A 23,415-nucleotide genomic window follows, 5' to 3' on the forward strand; every position below is an offset into this window, starting at 1 on the left:
GGGGTGATGGTTCACAGTGACCGCTGTCTGCAGTAAAGGCTGTGACCGGCTAGCGGTTTCTGAGCAGACACTTACAAGGGCCATGGAAACCAGGATCAGGTCAGAACACCCTGAAGGAAGAGGACAGGAGAAAATGTCTGTGTATAAAGATGGCAATCAAATGAAGAGGGGCTTCACTCTGTAAATAGATATGACATCGCCAATACATGAAGACACTTATAAACTCACATCATTGGAACTAAGTAAACACACATGTCCATCTATTATCCCCACTAAAAGGTTCGCTGAAAACCATGTTAAGGGCTGGAGAGATGGCTCAGCAGTTAAAGGTGCTTGCTTGCAAAGCCTGGTTGAATGGATTCAATTCCCCAGTATCCACATAAACCCAGATGCACAGAGTGACATATGCATCTGGAATTCATTTGCAGTGTCCTTTCTCTCTCTCTCCCTCCCTCCCCGTTTGCAAATAAATAATAAAAATATTCTTTTAAGCTGGGTGTGGTGGCACACGCCTGTAATACCAGCCCTTGGGAGGCAGAGGTACAAGCATCGCCGTGAGTTCGAGGCCACCCTGAGACTACATAGCAAATTCCAGGTCAGCCTGGGCTAGAGTGAGACCCTACCTCGAAAAACAAAACACAAAAACAAAACAAAAAAATCTTTTAAAAAACATGTTAAATTATATGGTCTCAGAACAGTTCATCTACTCCCTCTGCCCAAAAGTGTGTGCCTGCAAGTAAAATATTTAAGAACGAAACAAGTTTAGCCAGGCATGGTGGCGCATGCCTCTAATCCCAGCACTCAGGAGGCAGAGGTAGGAGGATCACCGAGAGTTCGAGGCCACCCTGAGACAACATAGTACATTCCAGGTCAGCCTGGGCTACAGTGAGACCCTATCTCGAAAAAAAAAAAAAAAAAAGAATTAAACAAATTTGAGAAAAATAACTTCTATTTGCCAATACTTTATCACTGGAAACTTAATTAAATCGGAATCACCCACATCCACCTATTACCAATCAACAGTTGGACACTGTCTTCCTCTCATCGACCTACAGAATCCAAACTGCCCACTGCCCACTGCCCTTACTGAATACATGTATTCTTTTTTTAAATTTCACATGTCACAACCAAAAAAGTATTTCATTCATGCATGCCAGTATGAACATATTTGGAATGATAATTTGGGCTGGAGGGATGGCTTAGCAGTTAAGACACTTGCCTTCAAAGGCAAAGGACCCAGGTTCGATTCCCCAGAACCCACGTAAGCCAGATGCACATGGTGATGCATGTGTCTGGAGTTCGTTTGCAATGGCTAGAGGCTATTTTTTATTTCTCTCTCTCTCAAAAAAAAAATAAAATATTTTTGAAAAATGTTAAAACTACATGTATTATAAGCCAATATGCAAAAGTAAGTAAATACAATGACTACCACACATTGCCATCATCACATGCTTGGACAACTGAAGGGTCAAATTAACATTCTGAAATACACTTGATTCTGTTTATAAAACAGCTCCCCGGCTACAGACATAGTTCCACAGGTAAAGCACTTGCTGTGTTCAGATTTCCAGAAGCCAACACACTGGCAAACACGGCAAGGTTCTCCTGGAAGCCCAGTGCTTGGGTGGTGACAGGACAATCCCAGGGGCTCAGTGACCAGCTAGTTCTAGATTTACCAAGAGACACTGTCTCAAGGATAAGGCACAGGCCAGAATGATGGCTTAGTGGTTAAGGAACTTGCCTGTGAAGCCTCGAGAGCCAGGTTCAATTCCCCAGAACACATGTAAGCCAGATATACATACACGACGGTCCAGGTGTCTAGAGTTCATTTGCAGTGTGGCTGGAGGCCCTGACATGCCCATTCTCTCTCTCTAGTAAACAAACAAATAAAATAAAACTTTTTTTTTTTTTTTTTGGTTTTTCGAGGTAGGGTCTCACTCTAGCCCAGGCTGACCTGGAATTCACTATGGAGTCTCAGGGTGGCCTCAAACTCACGGCGATCCTCCTACCTCTGCCTCCCGAGTGCTGGGACTAAAGGCGTGCGCCACCACACCCGGCTTAAATAAAACATTTTTAAAAAGAATAAGGTGGAAAGCAACTGAGTAAGACACCCGGAATTGACCTCTGGCCTCTGCAGGAATGTGCACACATGTGTGCATGCACCTACACACACACATGTGCACCCCCACATATATAAACATGCATACGCATACATGTCACACACATGAAAACACGCAAAAAAAAAAAGAACCCAAACAGCTCCTAGGGTACATGCAGAGATTCACGCTAACATACTTTCTCCCTAGTCCTAAAGTCACTTGGAGTACACTCACCACTGCCACCAGAGAGGCCCAAGGAAGGCCTGGGCGCCCCTAAGCCATCCCCAGCTGCTCCTCTCTTAGATCTGATCTGACCTAAGAGCCCTCGACGCCTCGCCTTCCATTTTCACAAGGCTCTGACAGCTACCGGGAGGATCCTCCTATGAATCCGCTCACCAGCATGCCCCACGACCACGTAGGCCATGCGTTAAAGACACAGGAACTAAGCAGAAGCCTTAACATGGCACACACATGTAATCCCAGCACTCAGGAGGCTGAGACAGGAAGATCTTGAGTTCAAATCCAGCCTCAACTGTATAGCCACTTCCAGGCCAACCTAAGCCGCAAAGCAAGACCCTGTATCGATGGATCAACCAATCAATAGATAGATGGATGGATAGATATACAGATAGATGATAGATAAATAAATGGATGGATAGATGATGATAAATAGATGATGGATGAAGGGATATATATATATAATGGATAGATAGATAATGGATGGATGGATAGATAGATATTTATATAAAAGATATATATATGTCAGGCATGGTGGCACACACCTTTAATCCCATCACTTGGGAGGGAGAGGTAGGAGGATTGCCATGAGTTCAAGGCCACCCTGAGACTACAGAGTGAATTCCAGGTCAGCCTGGGCTAGAGTGAGACCCTGCGTCAAAAAAAAAAAAAAAAAAAAGATGTATATAAAAGACGCTCAATTAACACTGCAGAACAAACAGACGGAGGCACTTGTGAGCGAGGTCATGCTCCGGGGCAGCTTGCCCAACATAAATAGAAGATAAGCCCCAAACGAGAGGCGCGTACTTGCAATTTATCTTGAAGTTTTCTAGTGGGCACAGGCTGAAAGGTAGAAAGAAACAGTTACAATGCATTGAATATATTTTGCTTAACTGAATAGCTAGAAAGCCAGGCATGGTGGTGCACGCTTGTCATCCCATCTGCAGGGAAGCCAAAGTCACAGGATTTCTGTGAGTTTGAAGCCAGCATGAGAGTTCCAGAGATAAAGATCCTGTCTCCAAGCCGGGCGTGGTGGCGCACACCTTTAATCCCAGCACTCGGGAGGCAGAGGTAGGAAGATCGCTGGGAGTTCAAGGCCACCCTGAGACTACATAGTGAATTCCAGGTCAGCCTGGGCTAAAGTGAGATCCTACCTGAAAGATGGAAGGAAGGAAGGAAGGAAGGAAGGAAGGAAGGAAGGAAGGAAGGAAGGAAGGAAGGAAGGAAGGAAGGAAGGAAGGAAGGAAGCAGGGAAGGGAGAGAGGGAGGCAGGCAGTTTTATGTTCCATTTTTATTATACATCACCAGATCATCACAAAAAGACAGTCTGAGCCATGTATGGTGGTTCACGCCTTTAATCCCAGCACTCAGGAGGCAGAGGCAGAAGGACCGCACGGAGTTTGAGGCCACCCAAAGACACGCAGTGATTTCCAGATCAGCCTGGGTTATAGTGAAACTGTAGCTCAAAAAACCAAAAGACAGTCTGGTATCATTTCAGAATTTCCCACCCAGCGGTGGTTCTGACAGCCTCACCAACAAAGTTGTCTTAATTTCCATTTCTTAAATCGCTACTGAAGGCAAACCTGTTCTTAACCTCTGAGTCATCTCTCCAGTCCCAAGGACACAGCTATTCTCGCCTGCCGCATTGTGTCTCAAACTGCGTTCGCTCAAAGCGCCTTTTGTGAGGACCCTGGGCTCTGACCTTTGCTAACTCAATTTGTTATATTTTAGATATACCCACTTTATCTTTGAGACCATCCCATTATTTTCACCCAAGCGTTCCATTTAATACTTATTTTATTGCTGTTGGCTGGCTCTTTTTCTTTTATTCTTCTGATATTCAAGCACATCTGTCTTATATATAATGGTGTTTTCCCCCCCATTGCTTCTGTGGTCATAAGTTATCTTCTCTCTACAGCTGGATTGAAAATGCAATTCCATTTTCTTCTAGTTATATTGCAGATAAATACAGTGGCGTTTAAAAGCAGAGGCCTCTAGGCTCTAGAATGAGTAAGGATGAACTTGCTGGGATAAATGCACAGATGTGTCCGAGGTGGATTTGACCACATCATCAAGTGACAGACACCCTCAAACAGCCACCTTCCCCCATCGAGAGGCAGAAGACACCAAACCAAGAGAGGAAGCTTTCAGCACCTCTGGAGAACCTCAGCTCCCTAAAATTCTTCTGACCATCAACTATCAGTAGGCAGGTCCATTTCAACAAGATTGTGTTGTTGTTGCTTTGTGTTCGTTTCCATGTGACAGGGTCTCACTGTGTAGCCTTGGCTGGCCTGGTACTCACTATGTAGCCCAAGCTAGTCTTGAGCTCATGGCAATCCTCCTGGTTCAGCGTCCTGAATGCTAGAATTACGGGAACCATAGCACACAGCTCAATCTTACTAAAAATTAATTTCCAGCAAAAGGATCATTAATATGCATAAGCAATCAAGCAATCACCTGAGACCTGTACTGTCATTCAAGAAACACACACACACACACACACACACCAAGTTAAAATGGCTAAGAGAACATTTTATCTGCATTGTGAAAGTTTTCATTGTTGTTGTTTGGAGGTAGGGTCTCACTCTAGCCCAGTCCGACCTGGAATTCACTGTGTAGTCTCAGGGTGGCCTCGAACTCACGGTGATCCTCTTACCTCTTCCTCCCAAGTGCTGGGATTAAAGGCGTGTGTCACCACGTCCAGACCTGCAATGTGATTTTTTTCTAATTTATTCATTCATTTTAACTTATTTATTTATTAGATTCTTTTGAGACAGGGACTCACGATGTTGCTCAGACTGTCCTCAAATTCATAATGATCCTCCCCTCCTGCTTCCGCCTCCCTAGGACTGGGATTACGGTGAGTACCACCATGTACAGTTTCACCTACTTATTGTTTATAAAACAAAACTCTATTGGAAAGTTTCATAATTTCCCCCCAAAGACAAAAAATGGAATTAAAAACAATATAAAAGAAAACAGCAAGGCCAGGCATGTGACACAAGAATCCCAGCACTGAGGAAGTCGAGGATCTAAAGTTCAAGAACACCCTAGGCTATAAAGCAACACCGCCACGTCTCAAAAAAGCAAATGTGCGTACAAACAAAAAACTTCGTGGGGTCTGAAGGGGGCATCCAGGTGTGTGTGCAGATATGCGTGGGCGTGGGCAGAGGCCAGAGACAAAGATCAGGTGACCCTTTCTACGGCTCTTCCGCCTTATGTCCTTGAGACAGACAGAGTGTCTCACTGAACCTGGCACTGGCAGTTTTTCAACGAGACTGGGTGACCAGTGAGCCCAGGAGATTCTCCTGTCTTCACCCCACTCAAGGACGGGGCTACAGCCACACACGGCCATGCTCTGCTTTCTGGCTGCTACGGGTGACATGAATCCCAAGGATCTGATGGATTCCTGGAGTTGTCACAAGAAGAAAGAGAACACCCTCACATCACTTTTGTGAGGCACCTTCCAGTGGCTTCACCATATTGCAAGCCAGCCTCTCGCTTTATTCCCATCTCACAGATGCAGAGTCTGCGGTGCACAGCTGCCAAAGAACGCTTCCACACCAGGGTCTTAGGACTTCTAGGACACGCGTCCACAGCCAGCACTCCCCAGCAGTGTGCACGTGGGGAAGGAAGAGACAAGCACTTCGTGAGGACAGTGACGCCGGGCAGAACAGAGGGACATCAGCGTCAAGACTCACTGCAATGCTCCAAAGCAGCCTGCACTGTTCTCAGAATCCCCCACCGCGGGCGGCGTCCCCTCCCACCTCTGAGCAGGGACCCGAGCCGACACTGCGCCGTGGCGGTGGTTAATCTCTGGTTGTCAGCCTGGCAGGATCTAGAATCCCCATGGAAACAAATCTCTGGGGGTATCTGTGAGGGATTTTTCTAGATGACATTAGTGGAAGTGAGGCAACCCACCTTAACCGTGGGCAGCGCCGCCTCAAGGGCTGGGCTCCTGGGCTGGATGCAGAGGAGAGAGCTGCTGGGCATTCAGCACTCAGCTCGCTCTGCCTCCTCTCTGCTGATGTGATGATGCGTCCCCAGCTGCCTGCTCCTGCCACACTTTCCCTGCCCTGAAAGAACTCTGCCCCCGGGAACTGTGAGCAGAATTAAACCTTTCTTTTTCCTTCCTTTACTGTTTCTGCTTTGGGGGTTTTGTCCCAGCAATGAGAAGTAACTGACACCTCCAAAACATGCCCGTTTTCCCGTCAGCTTGCCCGCTGAGCTACAACGTCCAAGGTTTCCTGACAACCTGCTTTATCTCCCAAACAAAGAAAAATCATACTTAAAGTTTTTTGTTTGTTTGTTTGTTTTTGTTTTTTAAACCAGGAGACATGGCTTCGGCCCGGTGGCTGGGATATTGACTTCTGTTCCCCTCTCCATAAATCAAGAGGGTGGGAAGGAAGAGGCGTCATGGGGGGCTGTCAGGCAGAGCCAGATGTTGACTTCTGTTCCCCTCTCCGTAAATCAAGAGGGTGGGAAGGAAGGGGCGTCATGGGGGGCTGTCAGGCACAGCCAGATGTTGACTTCTGTTCCCCTCTCCATAAATCAAGAGGGTGGGAAGGAAGGGGCATCATGGGGGCTGTCAGGCACAGCCAGATGTTGACTTCTGTTCCCCTCTCCGTAAATCAAGAGGGGGGGAAGGAAGGGGCGTCATGGGGGCTCTCAGGCACAGCCCCGACTCCCGGGGCCAGGTAGCCTAGTGAGCGCAAGGCCTACCTCTCTGACTTCGTGAAGCTGGCCGGAATACTGACTCTTGGCTCTCCGGGCGGCTGCAGGCGACTTGTGATGCGTGACAACGCCGGGCGCCCCCGCACTGAGGTGTCTCTGGCTACAGGGAGACGCGGAATGGGGTGTTCCATGGGGGAGCAAAGTGAGACTTCGGCTTCGGGAGCTTGGAGTACTCTAGAATAAGCAACAGGTGTCAAAACTCAACAACTGGCCTGCAGAGGTGCTGTCCATTCAGGCGGGACCGCTTAACCTTCCCCCTTGACCTGTTTAGCAGGACGGAGGCGCGGTGGGGGAGGGGGAGGAGGACCAAACCCACAAGGGCTCACTTCAGAAAGACAGGGTCCACTGACTGCCCTTCTCACTGTGTCTCCTGTCCTGTCCTGTGGCCATGAAGAAACACCTAAGAGGACCCCTCCCGAAAACCCAGAGACTTAACGATCGTTGCCTATGTACTCACTGCTCGTGACTTCCTCTTGCTAACAAGCTCTTCCCTGCCTGGATGCACGCCTCCGGTGAACCTTCTAGCAGCTCGGTGCTGTCCACTCTGGGATGTGTCTACCTAGCTCCTCAGTCTCTCTGCTCTCTTACCCCGCCTTCACAGAGATCCCACTCATGGTCCAGCGACTGCTTTCAGAGGCCTCTTCATACTCATCTCTACATCCCAAGACCTGGCATACGCTAACCGTGGATGCTATACTCAACCCAGGCTTGTTGTGTGAGGGACAGCGCTAAGCTATGCATCCTATTTCAGTCCATGCTCACACTTCATCCTCTAGGAACACACCATCCAGATGATGTAACATAAAGCTGGCGACTCAGCTTCGTGGGAATGAGTATTTCAAATGACCAGGTGGCCATCTGAAAACAAACCTGGGTTTGTTTCTCATAGCAAAGACAGCAAATGGACTGAAGAAAGAGAGACAGACACAGGGCTGGAGAGCTGGCTCAGTGGTTAAAGGCACTTGCTTGCAAAGCCTGACAGCCCAGGTTCGATTCCTTAGTGCTTATGTTAAGCAGATGTACAAAATGGTGCATGCAATTGGGAGTTCATTTGCAGTGGCAGTAAAGATAGATAGATTAGATTAGATTAGATTAGATTAGATTAGATTAGATCAGATTAGATAGATAGGCACCAGAAGACAAGGCTTAACGCTTTGAAATCCAAAAGGCACAAAGAAAAGCCTGATGAATTTGCCTTGAAAATGAAAACATCAAGGAAACAAACAAATCACAATTACCCCCAATAAAGCCAAGTGATTAAGCTAGAAAAAAAAATGTTGAGCTGCATACTTGTATTAAATAGACCAAGTTATAAATAGGCAATTTACCAAAAAAAAAAAAAAAAAAGAGCCAGGCGTGGTGGCGCACGCCTTTAATCCCGGCACTTGGGAGGCAGAGGTGGGTGGATCACCGTGATCTTGAGGCCACGCTGAGACTACATAGTGAGTTCCAGGTCAGCCTGGACTAGAGTGAGACCCTACCTCAAAAAACCAAAAAATTGAAAAGAAAGAAAGAAATATATTTGGCCCTTAAGCCTGAAAGTAAGCTCCACTGTACTTACCAGGTATAGGTGTATTTAAACCACATCTTCTGTCCATCAGACTGGCAGATATTCAAAGGCCTGAGTGCGCAATGCATCAGCAGGACCACAGGGAACTGAGTCTATGTGAGGAAAGGCTGGACGTTCGTTCAACCTGGCAGACTCGCTGCAAACGTCCTTCTCTGAACTGTAGGAATCCCTCTGCCTCAGAATGTGTCCTCCAGACAGAGCAGCGCCCAGGCAAACACATTTCTGCTACTCATGTCGCCATGGTGAGCATAACTATGTCTAATGACAAAGAAGAAAAGCAGCCCACGTGTCCGTCAGTGAGGGACAGGTAGTATCAGTGACACGTAGGGAGCTACTACTGAGCTGAAAGAGAATACTGAAAAAAATCTCTATGAATTGACCTTGGGGAAAGTCTCTCAGTAGCCTGCAGAGATTGCTCAGTGGTTAAGGTGCTTGCCTGCAAAGCCTAACGGCCTGTGCTCAGTTCCCCAGTACCCACGCAAAGCCAGATGCCCAAAGTGGAGCATGTGTCTGAAGTTCATGTACAGCAGCGAGAGGCCCTGGTATGCCCACTCTCTCCATCTGCCTCTTTTCTATCTCTCTGCTTGCAAATAATTAAAGGAAAATGTTTTTAAAAGATTTATAAAAAGTCTCTCAGCAGGGCTGGAAAGATGGCTTTGCAAACCCTAATGAACTGAATTCAATTCCCCAGTACCCATGTAAAGCCAGATGCGCAAAGTGACGCACGCATCTGGAGTTCACCTGTAGTTACTAGAGGCCCTGGCATGCCCATTCTCATTCTCTCTCTCTCTCTCTCCCCCTTCTCTGTTTCTCTCTGCTTGCAAATAAAATAAACTGAAAACAACGTCTCTAAGATACACCTGCAGTCACATAAGATGAGCTGCCGAGCCGTTGTGTGGTGTGCAAAGTGAAAGTGTGCAGAGCTGTGTAGTATGCAAAATTCTGGGTTGAATTATTGAAGTTTCTTTTAAATTTTAGAGCACAAGAGAGAGACAGAGGGAGAGCAAATTGGTGTGCCAGGCCCTCAGACACTACAAAACACAAGAACACCTGGAAAGCATGCATCTAAAGCTGACGCGTGGCTGTTGCTTGCTCAGAGCCGGGGGCGGGAGGGGAGGGGAGGGGAAGGCCAAGGGGGGAGGAGGCGCTTCATTGAGCAGCTTTATCTGTTTTTCCATGTTGAACAATGTGAATGCACTACCTATTCACAATTGCTTTTTTAATATTATTTTGAGAGACACAGGCAGAATGAGGCAGAGAGAGGGAGGGGGGTGGAGAGAGGGAATGGGCATGCCAGGGCCTTTCAGCCACGGTGAATGAACTCCAGACATGCGCGCCCCCTCATGTCACTTTGTGTCTGGCTTATGTGGGACCTAGAGATTCGAACATGTGTTCTTAGGCTTCACAAGCAAGCTCCTTAACTGCTAAGCCATCTCTCCAGCCCAATTTTTTTAAAGGTTTTATTTATTTGCAGTTGGAGAGGGAAATACCAGGGTCTCTTGCAAATGAACAACTGTCCAGGTGTAGGTGAGTAGCTGTGGAATTGAACCTGGGCAGGCAGGCTTTGCAAGAAAGCACCTTTAACCTACAAGGTGTCTCCCCAGCCCCATATATTTTTAAATCTACATGAACATTACATTCTGACTTTCTAGAGCCTCATTTAACTTGAGAAAATGTAGGGAGATGCTATGTTGGCATCACACCAGGTTCTGTGGTGCAATGATCAAATTAGTAAATATTGACTGGATACTTGCTATGTGCTTAGAAGAACCTCTATTGCTAAATGTCACAGAGAAACACAAACCTGTGGGTGACATATGCACACTGATTGCAACAGACAGTCACATACACACACTAAAAAGTGAGGTACCAGCTGGAAGAAGCCATTCTACATGCAGTTCAATGGGAGAAAGATATACCACCAGTGAAGATACTCAACAGTGGACACTGCGAGCCTTATATTGAGCCAATGGGTGCAATAGTGGCACATCTGTCATGGTGGAAACCAACTGCCCTCCAATTGGACTGGAGGCCCACTCCATGGGGGGAAACACATCCCTGATACTGAAAACTTAAAACAAGGGTAGTCATGAGCCCTAGGGGTGTAACATCTGCTGATGTCTGGAAAAAAATATATATATTATGTTTATCAAACTGCCCAGTAAGCACTTCTCTTAATATCTATACCCTTATACTAATGCTACTCTCACTTTGGGTAGAGAATCTTCTCTTTTCAGATGGCAGTGACCTTGGGATGATTTAGAAGGCATCACGGTGCTGGAAAGAAGTGACCGGAGTACTGAGCAACATCTCGATCACAACTTCCAAGGCTCAGGGTTCAATGCGGAAGAGGTGGTGGAAAAAATGTAAGAGCCAAAGGAAGGGTAGGACTCCTTACAACGTGCTCCCCCAGACACAATGGCCTGGATATCCATGACCTCACAGTGCCTGACACTACCTACACAAGACCATCATAAGAGGAGGAAAAGATCATGACATCAAAATAAAAGAGAGACTGATTGAGATGAGGAGGGGATATGATGGAGAATGGAATTTCAAAGGGGAAAGTGGGGGTGAGGGAGGGTATTACCATGGGACACTTTTTATAATCATGGAAAATGTTAATAAAAATTGAGAAAAATAAAATAAAATAAAAAGCGAGGCAGCTGTGGGCTTGGGACGTAGTTTAGCTGAGAGCGTTCCTGTCCAGCAGAGAGCGAGGATGAGAATGTGAGGAGTGGGTGCTGAGCCCGCTCTCCCACCCCAGCCTGCAGGTTTGGTCCTCAGGGCTGCATCACGGAGTGTGTGGTACAGGCATGCCACCTCAGCACTTAAAAGGTTGAGAAAACAGGAGGTTCAGAAGTTCAAAGTCATCCTCAGCTAGAGTGAGTTTGGGCAACATGAGATACCATCTTAAAAACAATAAACGCATTGGGCATGGTGGAGCACGCCTTTAATCCCAGTACTTGGGAGGCTTGCCATGAGTTCAAGGCCAGTCTGGGACTACACAGCGAATTCTAGGTCAGCCTAGGATAGGGCAAGACCTTACCTTGGAAAAGCAAAAGAAGGAAAAAAAAAAGACAGTAAAAGTGTTTAACACTTTTATAGTAAGATGAGAATTCAGCAAAAATAGCTGAGAAATGTGAAAGGAAAAAGAAAAGCTGGGCGTGGTGGCACACACCATTAATCCCAACACTCAGGAGGCAGAGACAGGTGGATTGCTGTGAGTTCGAGGCTACCCTGAGACTACATAGTGAATTCCAGGTCAGCCTGGGCTCTAGCAAGACCTTACCTCAAAAAATAAATAAATAAATAAATAAATAAATAAATAAATAAATAAATAAATAAAAAAGGCTGGAGAGATGGCTTAGTGGTTAAGTGGCTTACCTACGAAGTCTAAGGACTCACGTTTGACTCTCTAGGTCCCACATAAGCCACATGCACAGTGATGCAAACACGCAAGGTCATACATGTGTACAAGCATTTGGAGTTTGAATGCAGTGGCTGGAGGCCCTGGTGTGCCAATTCTCTCTCTCTCTTTCTCTCTTTCTCTCTCTCTCTCTCTCTCTCTCTTTCTCACACACACACACACACACACACACACACACACACACACACACACTTGCATTAAAAAAGGCAGTCTGTTGGGCTTGCCTCAAAAAAAAAGGATGAGGAGGAGAAGGAGAAGAGAGAAGGGAGAGTAAGGGGGAGGGGAGAGGAGAACGAAGGATGGGCTAGGGAAATAGTTCAGCCATTAAAAAGGGCGCCCGAATCCCACCTTCCAAGGTTCAGGGTCCATTGCGGAAGAGGTGGCAGAAAGAATGTAACCAAAGGAAGGGTAGGACTCCTTACAACGTGCTCCTCCAGACACAAAGTGACCTGGATATCCATGACCTCACAGTACCTGACACTACCTACCCAAGACCATCATAAGAGGAGGGAAAGATCATGACATCAAAATAAAAGAGAGAGTGATTGAGATGGGGAGGGGCTATGATAGAGAATGGAGTTTCAAAGGGGAAAGTGGGTGGAGGGAGGGTATTACCATGGGATTTTTTTTTTATAATCATGGAAGTTGTTAATAAAAAAAAAAAAAAATTGAAAGCCAAGCGCCGCATGTTCTCCCTCATATGTGGATCCTACCTACAGATGATTGGGCTGCTATGTGAGAAGGAAAATACTTAGTAGCAGAGGCCATTATGTTAAAAAGGAGATATAAAAGGAAGAGAAAGGAAGGGAGGAGGGTACTTAATAGGTTGGTATTGTACATATGTAAGTACAGTGATTGAGAGGGGGAGGGGATATGATGGAGAATGGAATTTCAAAGGGGAAAGTGGGGGATGGGAGGGTATTACCATGGGATATTTTTTATAATCATGGAAAATGTTAATAAAAAATTGAGAAAAGGGCTGGAGAGATGGCTTTTATGGAGAGAGGAGGAGTTACTTGTCAGGTTAGAGGAAGGACAGAGTCTAGGAGGGAGGAGGGGCTTGGAGGGGTAGAGGAGGGATTTACACAAACGTTAAGAGAACATGAATCAACTCCACAGACACCCTCCTTCAGGCTAGCATTCTATAAGCTAAACTACCAATGAAGGGTGACTGGGGACACTCCAGACAGAAGGTGGGAAAAGCTTAACCTTAAAAAAACCATGGAGGCAAATCCCAGGCCCGGAATTGGGTTGTCTCCCATAGTGAGCTGTTAGCCAGGGAGACCCAGGAGGTCACCAAAATAATATAGGCCATTGCCAAAACACTTGATTGCCTGCCGGAGCTAAAAGGTTAAATCCTATAACTGAAGTCACCATAGGCTGTGGTCACGGGACATCAAAATTACTTGCTGGAACCAAATGGGAAACTGGCTCCCTCCTGGCTAGCCCTGATAGTACTTGGAGAGTCCTGCGGAAGCTGCTGGAAGAAAACAGTCACTACAGCATGAGTAAGCAGGGGTCCCTGCAGACTATACAATCAACTAGCTGGACAAGAAATGCCACATTTATGCCCTAGGGGGCACAAGGCCTCCACATGTAAGCAACCATTCTCTGACTGCACATGAAGTGCCTTCAGTGGGAGAGAACTCATATCTGAGACGGGAAACCAAGACAGAATCCCACCATGGTCAGGAAACCCAGGCTTCAGAAAGAAGACCCACTGTTCTCTGGAGAAGAAGAGTGGGCATGGACACCAAGAAATCTCTCAAATAACTCTGCATGCCCCTTAACCCAAGCCGCTCTCACTCATGGTTGGAGAATCTGTGGAGAACCAAGGCCCGTCACTAAGACATGAAGATAGCTGACTGCCCACCATGGCATGTGCCACCCCCACCACATCTGCAGGGGACCCAGGAGAAATAGCAGAAGTGGCAACATGAACACTGCTCTTACCGCCAGCCTGACAACCAGCCCCAAGTGGATGGGGACAGACACAGTGACCAATCAAAACCCATTAAAGCAGAAATCCAGAGACTACAGAGAACTCAACGCTAAATGAGACTGCCAAGAGCCTTGCCATGACTCAGGAAACATTGCAAAAGAGGGGGCAGAAAGATTGTAAGAGCCATAGAGTGGGTAGGAATACCCTGGGGCATGGCTTGCCATTACCACAAAGGGACAGGAAGGCCTTCATGACCCCACAGGGAATACGATAGCCCCACTAAGGAGGGCCCCCAGGGTAATGGGAGGTGGGATGAGGGGATAAAAGAGTATAGCCTGTTATATATTAAGATAAATTAAAATTTAAAAAAGAGTATCCTGCAAGGATGGATAATACTATTCCCCAAAACCATACATTAATACAGAAAAATCTCTGGGCTGGAGAGATGGCTTAGCGGTTAAGCACTTGCCTGTGAAGCCTAAGGACCCTGGTTCGAGGCTTGATTCCCCAGGATCCACATTAGCCAAATGCACAAGGGGGCGCATGCGTCTAGAGTTCGTTTGCAGTGGCTGGAGGCCCTGGTGTGCCCATTCTCTCTCTCTCTCTCTCTGCCTCTTTCTTTCTCTACTGGTTGCTCTCAAATAAATAAAAAAATTTTTAAATTCTTTTTAAATATAGAAAAATCTCAGAGCCAGAAGTGGGATACCCTCCCAGTGAGTTGTTGTTCGAGGTCCCTGAGCCCCCCTCCCGCAAATAATACAGGCTATTTCCACTGCTCTTAGGTGCCAGTCAAAACTATATGGTAAGAGCCCATCGCTGAATGTATTGATTACACATGTGTTGATTACAGGACACTCGGATATCAAGCTGGAATTGGGTTGGAAGCCTTCTCCCAGCAGGCTGCTAGAGGAGCAAAATCAAGTCTCACTTAGAAATGGACCCCGAGAAACTCCACAACTGACCAGCCACACAAGATGTGCTCAGAGGGGCAACAGTGACATGACTGCTATGGATGTAACCAACCGCCCTCTGGATGTGACGCCTGCTCCATGGAAGGGAATTCATACCTGGTCCTGAAAACCTAATCAGAAGCCTCTGGCTGGGAAGGTCATAGTAGCCAGGTAGGCAACTACTACTGTTGTTTGACAAAATGGACATGCTGTGTCCATTGAATTGCCATCTAATTATTTATGCTTATAAACATCTATTGGTTCCACTCTCGCCTTTGAGTAGAGAACACTTCTCTTTTGCAGATAACAGGGACTACTGAAGAGATTCAGAACTCATCAGTTCCCTGAGAATAAGTGACTGTTGCGTGCTCAATGCTAAATGAAACAGCTGTGTCACCCCCTCCAAGGCTCAGGAAACACTGCAGAAGAGGGGGCGGAAAGAAAGTAAGACAGCCGCCGGGCGTGGTGGCGCACGCCTTTAATCCCAGCACTCGGGAGGCAGAGGTAGGAGGATCGCCGTGAGTTCGAGGCCACCCTGAGACTTCTTAGTGAATTCCAAGTCAACCTGGGCTAGAGTGAGACCCTACCTCGGAAAAAAAAAAAAGTAAGAGCCACAGGTTCGAGAGGAGGAGTGCTATAGAGCCCTATCTTGAGACACGACACAACCACGTCACTCATGAGCTCACAGTGACCGTAGTTATCTGCAGAAGACCTGGACGCTGCTGCGTCCATCAACACTCCATCATGGAAGATGGAGGAGTGCATAAGGCCCCCATCCCTCCATGAGGAATCACTGGCAGTTAAGGGGTGTTGGGGGAGCAGGAGACATTTTCTGCAGTGGTGTAGCCACTGGTAAGTTGTGTGAAGGTAATGGAGGGATTATGATGATCAAAACACATCTCAAGGCTGGAGTGATGGCTCAGCAGTTAAGGCGCTTACTTGCAAAGCCTAGTGACCTGAGTTCAATTCCCCAGTACTTACATAGAACCCAAATGCACACAGTGTCACATGCATCAGGAATTTGTTTGCAGTGGTTAGAGGTCCTAGGGCCCATTCTCTCTCCCCCAGGCATGATGGCGCACATCATATTATGTGTGTGTGTATGATGCATGTACAAAACTTGTCAATATAAAAGAAAAGAAATAGCCGGGCGTGGTGGCGCATGCCTTTAATCCCAGCACTCGGGAGGCAGAGGTAGAAGGATCGCAGAGAGTTTGAGACCACCCTGAGACTACACAGTGAATTCCAGGTCAGCCTGGTCTACAGTGAGACCCTATCTCAAAAGACCAAACAAACAAAAAAAAAAAAAAAAGAAAAGAAATATAAATAAAAGATGAAGGAAATGGCTCCTTGTTTAGTTAAAGCCTGCTGTGGTAGTTTTGAATGGATGGCCCCAATAGATACAGGAGGTTATTAAAGCTTTGGATCTCCAGCCTCCTGGAGGAGGCGTCACTGTGGGTGGATCCTAGAGTCCAGCTCTAAGAAGTGGGGATCTGGAATATTCAGCCAAAGATATGTAAAGTGCTGGAGCTCCACCTGGGGTTCCTGGAGTGTGCTTGCTTGTGATGATGATGGTGGGTCCCCTCTCTCTCTCTCTCTCTCTCTCTCTCTCTCTCTCTCCTTCCCTCCCTCCCTCCCTCCCTCTCTCTCTCTCTCTCTGCGTGGACCTGTGAAAGGGGACCAGCTTCTTCTGCATGGAACTTCCCCTGGATCTGTAAGCTTCAATAAATCCCTTCTGCCCATAAACTGTGTCTGGTCTTGAGGTTCATCCCAGCAACCTGAGGCTGACTGTAGCGCCTACTGACCTGAGTTCAGATCCCCAGCACCCCCATAAGCATAAGCAGCGCATGCAACTGCGATCTTAACACACCACCGTCAGAGGCAGAGTCAAGAGACTATGAAACCCACAAGCCAGCGAGTCTGGTCTTCCCAGGAAACAAAACACCAAAAGAGGGCCCGTCTTGTCTCAAAGATCCACATTCCAAAGTTGTCCTGCGAAGCCTTCATTTTCCCTTCAATTAGCTTTCTGTGTGGGAAATGCACAAATGTGCGGTCTGGGAATTACCTCTCTCTTGATCACAATGAACCACCATTACTTCCTCCCCCCCCCCCAATCTTCTCGCTTGGAGTGTGGAGGAGTAAAGAGGCCATTTCCTAATCCTTTAATCACAGCAAATTTGCCTAAGTATCAAGAGTCCACTGAAATGCATGTTGATTGCTTGAAAGGCTTACTCCAGCCCAAGGAAAGAGAGATTTTTCGCCTATGAGTTGAAGAGGCTTCATTTCTCCAGCTCTTCTGGGTTCCAGCCACTGTGACCTTGGGTGAGTTATTTAAGCGTTTTCATTAAGCATCAATTTCCTAATCTTTCAGAGAGGAATAACAATATTGACCCTTAAAAGCCATTGTGAAGATTAGATGAGATCATGTGCAGAAAATGCTTAGCCCCGACCTGACATGCGGGAGCTACACAGCCAAAGTTTATTGACTTATATCACTTAAAATCGATCAATGAAGACTTACTGATTTTCTTCAGTGTTGACAAGTCACTTAGCACAACATCACAACGGGCACCAACCCTCTCCTTTTCTTTTTCTTTCTTTCTTTTTTTTTTTTTAAGATTTACTTTTATTGGGCTGGAGAGATGGCTTAGTGGTTAAGGCATTTGCCTGCAAAGCCAAAACACCTCGGTTCAATTCCCCAGGACCCACGTAAGCCAGATGCACAAGGCGGCGCATGTGTCTGGAATTCGTCTGCAGTGGCTGGAGGCCCTGACATGCCCATTCTCTCTCTTTCAAATAAATAATAAATAATTTAAAACTACTTTAAAAATATTTGTTTTTATTTATTTATTAGAGAGAGAGAAAGAATGGGCGCCAAGGGTCTCTAGCCACTGCAAACAAACTCCAGATGCTTGTACCACCTTGTGCATCTGGCTCACATGGGACCTGGAGAATCGAACCTGGATCCTTGGGCTTCGCAGGCAAGCACCTTAGCTGCTAAGCCATCTCTCCAGCCCCCTCTCCTTTTCTTAAAAAAAAATTTTTTTTAAACATTATTTGGGGGGACAGAACATGCATGTGTGGAGGTCAGAGACCAAGCTCAAGGAGTCTGGGCTCCACCTGCTTTTAGACAAGGACTGTAAGCTTCAGATTCTCCCGGCTCCACATCCCGTTGTCTCAGGCGCGCTGGGACCACAGACACACGCGCCACTTTGCATCCATCTCTACAGAGGTGTGCGGAAGCTGCAGCCAGGCTTCGCAAGCAAGTGCCTTTACACACAGTCTGTTCCTATTTTCTTTCTTTCTTTCTTTTTTTTTTTTTTTTTTTTTTTTGGTCTTTCAAAGTAAGGAGGTCTCACTCTCACTCAGGCTGACACCTGGAATTCACAGTCTCAGGACGGCCTTGAACTCATGGCGATTCTCCTACCTCTGCCTCCGAGTGCTGTGATCAAAGGCGTGCACCACCATGTCCAGCTATTCCTGTTTTCTTGCATCACTTTGTGTGTCTGGCCTACATGGGATCTGGAGAGTCCAACAAGGGTCCTTAGACTTTGCTGGCAAGTGCCTTAATGGCGACGCCATCTCTCCAGCCCTGTTCTCTTTATTTTCTGTAGGATGAAAGTAGTAAAAAGCCCAAAATATAATTTAATGCATGTGTAGTCAGTAATCACATAATCAGGCTTTATCAAACTTCAGGAGAACACACACACACACACACACACGTGTGTGTGTGTGTGTGTGTGTGTTACTAAATTTTGAATAGAGATGAGGACCTATTAGAAATCAGAGTCCAGGGCTGGTTACGTCACTTGCTTGTAAAGCCTATCAACCTGAGTTCAATTCCTCAGTACCCACAAAAGCCAGATGCACAAAGTGGAGCAGGTGCCTGGAGCTCATTAGCAGCTAAAGGTCCTGATACGCTCACAACACACTCTTTCTCTGTCTCTCCTCTCCTCTCTTCTCTCTCTCTCCCTCCCTCCCTGTTGGGCATTCTGGCACATGCCTTTAATCCCTTTGGTTTTTCTCAAGGTAGGATCTTGTTCTAGCCCAGACTGACTTGGAACTCACTCTGTCCTCAAACTCACAGAGATCTTCCTACCTCTGCCTCCTGAGTGCTGGGATCAAAGGTGTGTGCCACCACGCTGGGCAAAAACCCTCTAATTTTTCTGTTAACTGGATTCTCACCAAGGTTCATGCACACCCAGGTAAATATGAGCAAAAAAAAGTCTCACTCTGGGTGAATCCCATGGGTAAACTGGAGGGGGTAAAAATGAGGGGGAAAAAATGGCAGCCCAATTCAAACTGCTAAAAATGAAAAGAACTTCTTTCCAGCGACACCAGCTGACAAAAATCTGTCGGGTTTGTTTTAAACTTGGGTGGATGTCACAAAAAGTGTATCTTTGCTCCTAATTTAAAATGAAATATTAACAGTCTGAGGGGCAACATGGCAGGGTTTTGTTCCAAATATTTACTACAAGAGAGGTGACTAAAAATGCCAAGCACACCATCTGTGGAAAATTCTGAGTCAAGAGTAACGGTTCGTTTGTCCTTTCCCCAGAAGACCCGCTCCTTCATCCTGCCCGCCAGCAGCGGCTCATCCGCCTGTCACTGTTCCCTCCTCAGTGGGCACAGGCCTGTGCCCTCGTCTTCCCTCAGCAGGTGCCTGCCCGGGGAGGTAACAGCGCCAAGGACGGTGGGAGCGGGTTGGCACAAATGTGGGTACCAGGAGCCTGGCCAGGCCTTCTAGGGAGGGTCACACTGGCCTCCTGCATTCTTCACTGACTCAACCTTCCAAGTTGGAAGAAAAGAGGGGACCCCCCCCCACACACACACACACACTTCCCACAGAATGACCAAACCTAGCTTGAAGGGAAGGTACCCTGGGAACGGTAGAGGAGTCATTAGAAAAAACCAAGCACCTTCAAGGCCACAAGCCAGAGGGGCGGAAGCCCTGTCAGGAAAGGCTGAGGGCCACAGCACTGACTGAACCATCCTCAGAGGCTCCACTAAGCTCCATCAAGGGTCATCCAAACCCACAAGAGAGAGTTGGGAAACAGCTTAGCAGCTAAGGAGCTTGGCTTCGAAGCCTAAGGACCCAGGTTCAATTCCCACGTAAGCAGGATGCACAAGGGGGCACGGATGTCTGGCTAGAGGCCCTGGAGTGCCCATTGTCTATCTCCGTATCTCCCTCTTTCTCTCATAAATAAACAAATAATAATGCAAACCCACAAGAGAGCATAGGAAACTGGCGACAGCACACTTTCCCCATGCGAGAGCAGGTTCGAATCCAGGCTCTATCACTCACAGCCACCGGCACAGCAGTGTGTAATACATAGGGTCCCTAATGATAAAAGTGAGGTCGGCAAGCACCCCTGTAGGGTGGTATCCATGCCCTGAGTCAAATACACAGATCTAGGAGCTGATGCTGTCTTAATACCTCTTTAACTTACAAAAATAATAATAATAATAAGGGTCATCTTAATGACTTAATGAATTTTTTGAGAGGGAAAGGGGATATTTAAAACAGTGACTTCTTGGCAGGAAGTCCTGGCATACCCATTCTCTGGCTTGCTCTCTCCTCCTCTCTGTCTCTGAAATAAATAACATAAAGCAAGAAAAAAAAAAAACAAAAACAGTGACTTCATACTTTAAGAAATCTATTTGTTATAGAAATCAAGTGGCCTTTATATAATTATAATGCTACATGGAGGTGGAATAATTAAGTCATGGGAATTTTCCATTAATATTTGTGATAAAAAGGACAGTTAAAAATCCCAAACAGGGGCTGGAGAGATGGCTTGGCGGTTAAGCACTTGCCTGTGAAGCCTAAGGACCCCGGTTCGAGGCTCGGTTCCCCAGGTCCCACGTTAGCCAGATGCACAAGGGGGCGCACGCGTCTGGAGTTCGTTTGCAGAGGCTGGAAGCCCTGGCGCACCCATTCTCTCTCTCTCTCCCTCTATCTGTCTCTCTCACTGTGTCTGTCGCTCTCAAATAAATAAATAATAAAAAAATTAAAAAAAAAAATCCCAAACAGAAAGATCACCAGCTGGCCCTAAAAGTCTCTTAAGACATAAATGTACACTTTCGGGTTGCTGAGTTAGAATTAAAAGGCTGAAAATGGGTGTTGCTGCTGTTTGTGTCTGGGTCCCACCATATAGCCCTGGCTGGCCTAGAACTCACTATTTACTCCAAGAGGGCCTCCTGTGCCTCCACACCCAGCTAGTAGTATGCACAGTTTGATCTTTGGGTCGGGGGAGGGATTGTGGACTGTGCAGGGGATGGGACCCTAGGCCATGCACATGCTACATAAGCCCTCTATCACAGACCTACAATCCCACCATTGATGTCTTGAATATATATTCATGATAGTCATATTTTTTACTATAGATAATTTTTCTGATAGGAAACTCTTCAGAGACAACTGAGTCAAGTACGCAGATCTATTTAATCCCAGCACTCTGGAGGCAGAGGTACGAGGATCACCGTGAGTTCGAGGGCATCCTGAGACTACATAGAGAATTCCAGGTCAGCCTGAGCTACAGTGAGAGACTCTACTTCAAAAAAACAGAAAAGAAAAGAAAAGAAAAAGAAAAAGAAACACAGATGTAAGGGCGGACACTGTCTTAAGACCTCTTTAACTTAGAAAACGTAGAGTCTAGTCTTAATTACTAATGACTTGCTTTGATAAGAGTATTCAAATGGCATTTCATTTGGAGGTTTGGGATGGGGAGATGGCTCAGTGGTTAAAGGTGCTTGACTGCAAAACATGTTAGCCTGGGTTCAAATCCCCAGTACCCATGTAGAGCCAGATGCGTAGAGTGGAGCGTGCGTGTGGAGTTCATGTGCAGAGGCAGGGGCCCCAGCACGCCCATAGTTTTCCACTGTCTCTTTCTGACTGCTTCTCTCTCTCTCTTAAATAAGTAATAAAAATATTTTAATTTGGAGTATATTTTTTTCTTATTTCCTTGAATTCTTTCATAGCAAGGAGTAAAAAAGAGGGTGGGGGGAGATACTGTATTTCAGAAGAAAATAACCCAAAGGTAAGCAGAAAAATCAAAGCAGTCTGGCTATGTATTCTAAAACCAAGTAAAACAATTTCATTATATCCCTTCTCTTCTTCTAAAATAAAATTAATGTGCAATTTGTAAGTGATTTTTTATGCTTAGCAAAAGCTAAGCATAAATAATGTGTGATTTATTTCCTTTCTTTCAAAAGTAAACATATCTCAAAACATAAGAAAAGCATAATGGTTTTTTTTAAAAAGAACAGTGAGAGGCTTAAAATTATTCACAATTTCATTTTCCTGGTATTCAACATCTGTATAAAATGAAGACTGGCTTTTAAATGAATTCATTCCAGCATTTTACTCAATGGCTTCACATGGACCTTCTCTTTGTCCTGTTTTTTTTTTTTAATTGTTTCTTTTTAATTTTCTGTTATGACAAGTTTAACACAGGCTCAAAGTAGAAATGAGGTTTTTTTTTTAAGTGGGACAATTTGCAAGTCTATTTCCATGATTAACTTTTCAAGGTCATTTTAGCACTTTCAACTTTTCTAAATTCCAGCAGAGCAGAAGTGAAAGAGGGAGAAATGGTGCAGTGACCAGAAGCCTTGTTGAGAAGGTCAGGCACAAACTTACTGCTGGGTGCAGTGACCAGAAGCCATGTTGAGAGGTCAGGCACAAACTTACTGCCTGGTGCAGTGACCAGAAGCCATGTTGAGGAGGTCAGGCACAAACTTACTGCCGGGTGCAGTGACCAGAAGCCATGTTGAGAGGTCAGGCACAAACTTACTGCCTGGTGCAGTGACCAGAAGCCATGTTGAGAAGGTCAGGCACAAACTTACTACCTGGTGCAGTGACCAGAAGCCATGTTGAAGAGGTCAGGCACAAACTTACTGCCTGGTGCAGTGACCAGACGCCATGTTGAGGAGGTCAGGCACAAACTTACTGCCAGGTGCAGTGACCAGAAGCCATGTTGAGGAGGTCAGGCACAAACTTACTGCCAGGTGCAGTGACCAGAAGCCATGTTGAGGAGGTCAGGCACAGGCTCGCTCCATTGGGAAAACTGAGTCCAGATACTTTCCTTTTCCTTGGAGCTCACAGCAGTTCTATACTTTTCCTGACCATATCTACCTCCAGAGCCAGTGTGGCCTTGATGGAACAACACTAAAGCAAGCTCAGAGGAAAATATCTGCAGTGAGTTCAGGGGGAGACATGGGAAGGAGGAGGACTGTGCGCAAGGACTAGACTCCAGCAAGCTGTGGTCCTGCCAGCAGGAAGGGTGGCACCTACTGTATCCTCTCTAACCAGTGCAGATGGGTGCTGCCCCCACCCCCCCAACTACATATGCTCTACACTGTTGCCTGAGATCTACCAGACATGCACAGTTCGGTGCCAACTTGGCCTGAGGGGGTGCATTCAGCTAATCTATCCTGAGTCATCACCAGACAAA

At 46.4% G+C, this 23,415-nt stretch overlaps 1 protein-coding gene across 1 annotated transcript in view; it reads right to left on the reverse strand.

The window, feature by feature from the left end:
- Window positions 1-23,415, reverse strand: part of Osbpl10 (oxysterol binding protein like 10) — a 323,158-nt gene that overhangs the window by 147,143 nt on the left and 152,600 nt on the right. The window contains 1 exon segment of the mRNA XM_045136894.1: window positions 7,059-7,244. Within this exon segment, the coding sequence (XP_044992829.1) occupies window positions 7,059-7,244 (186 nt within the window).

The sequence above is a fragment of the Jaculus jaculus genome, chromosome 17 (genome assembly GCF_020740685.1).
Source record: "Jaculus jaculus isolate mJacJac1 chromosome 17, mJacJac1.mat.Y.cur, whole genome shotgun sequence".
In the NCBI taxonomy this organism is placed as follows: Eukaryota; Metazoa; Chordata; class Mammalia; order Rodentia; family Dipodidae; genus Jaculus; species Jaculus jaculus.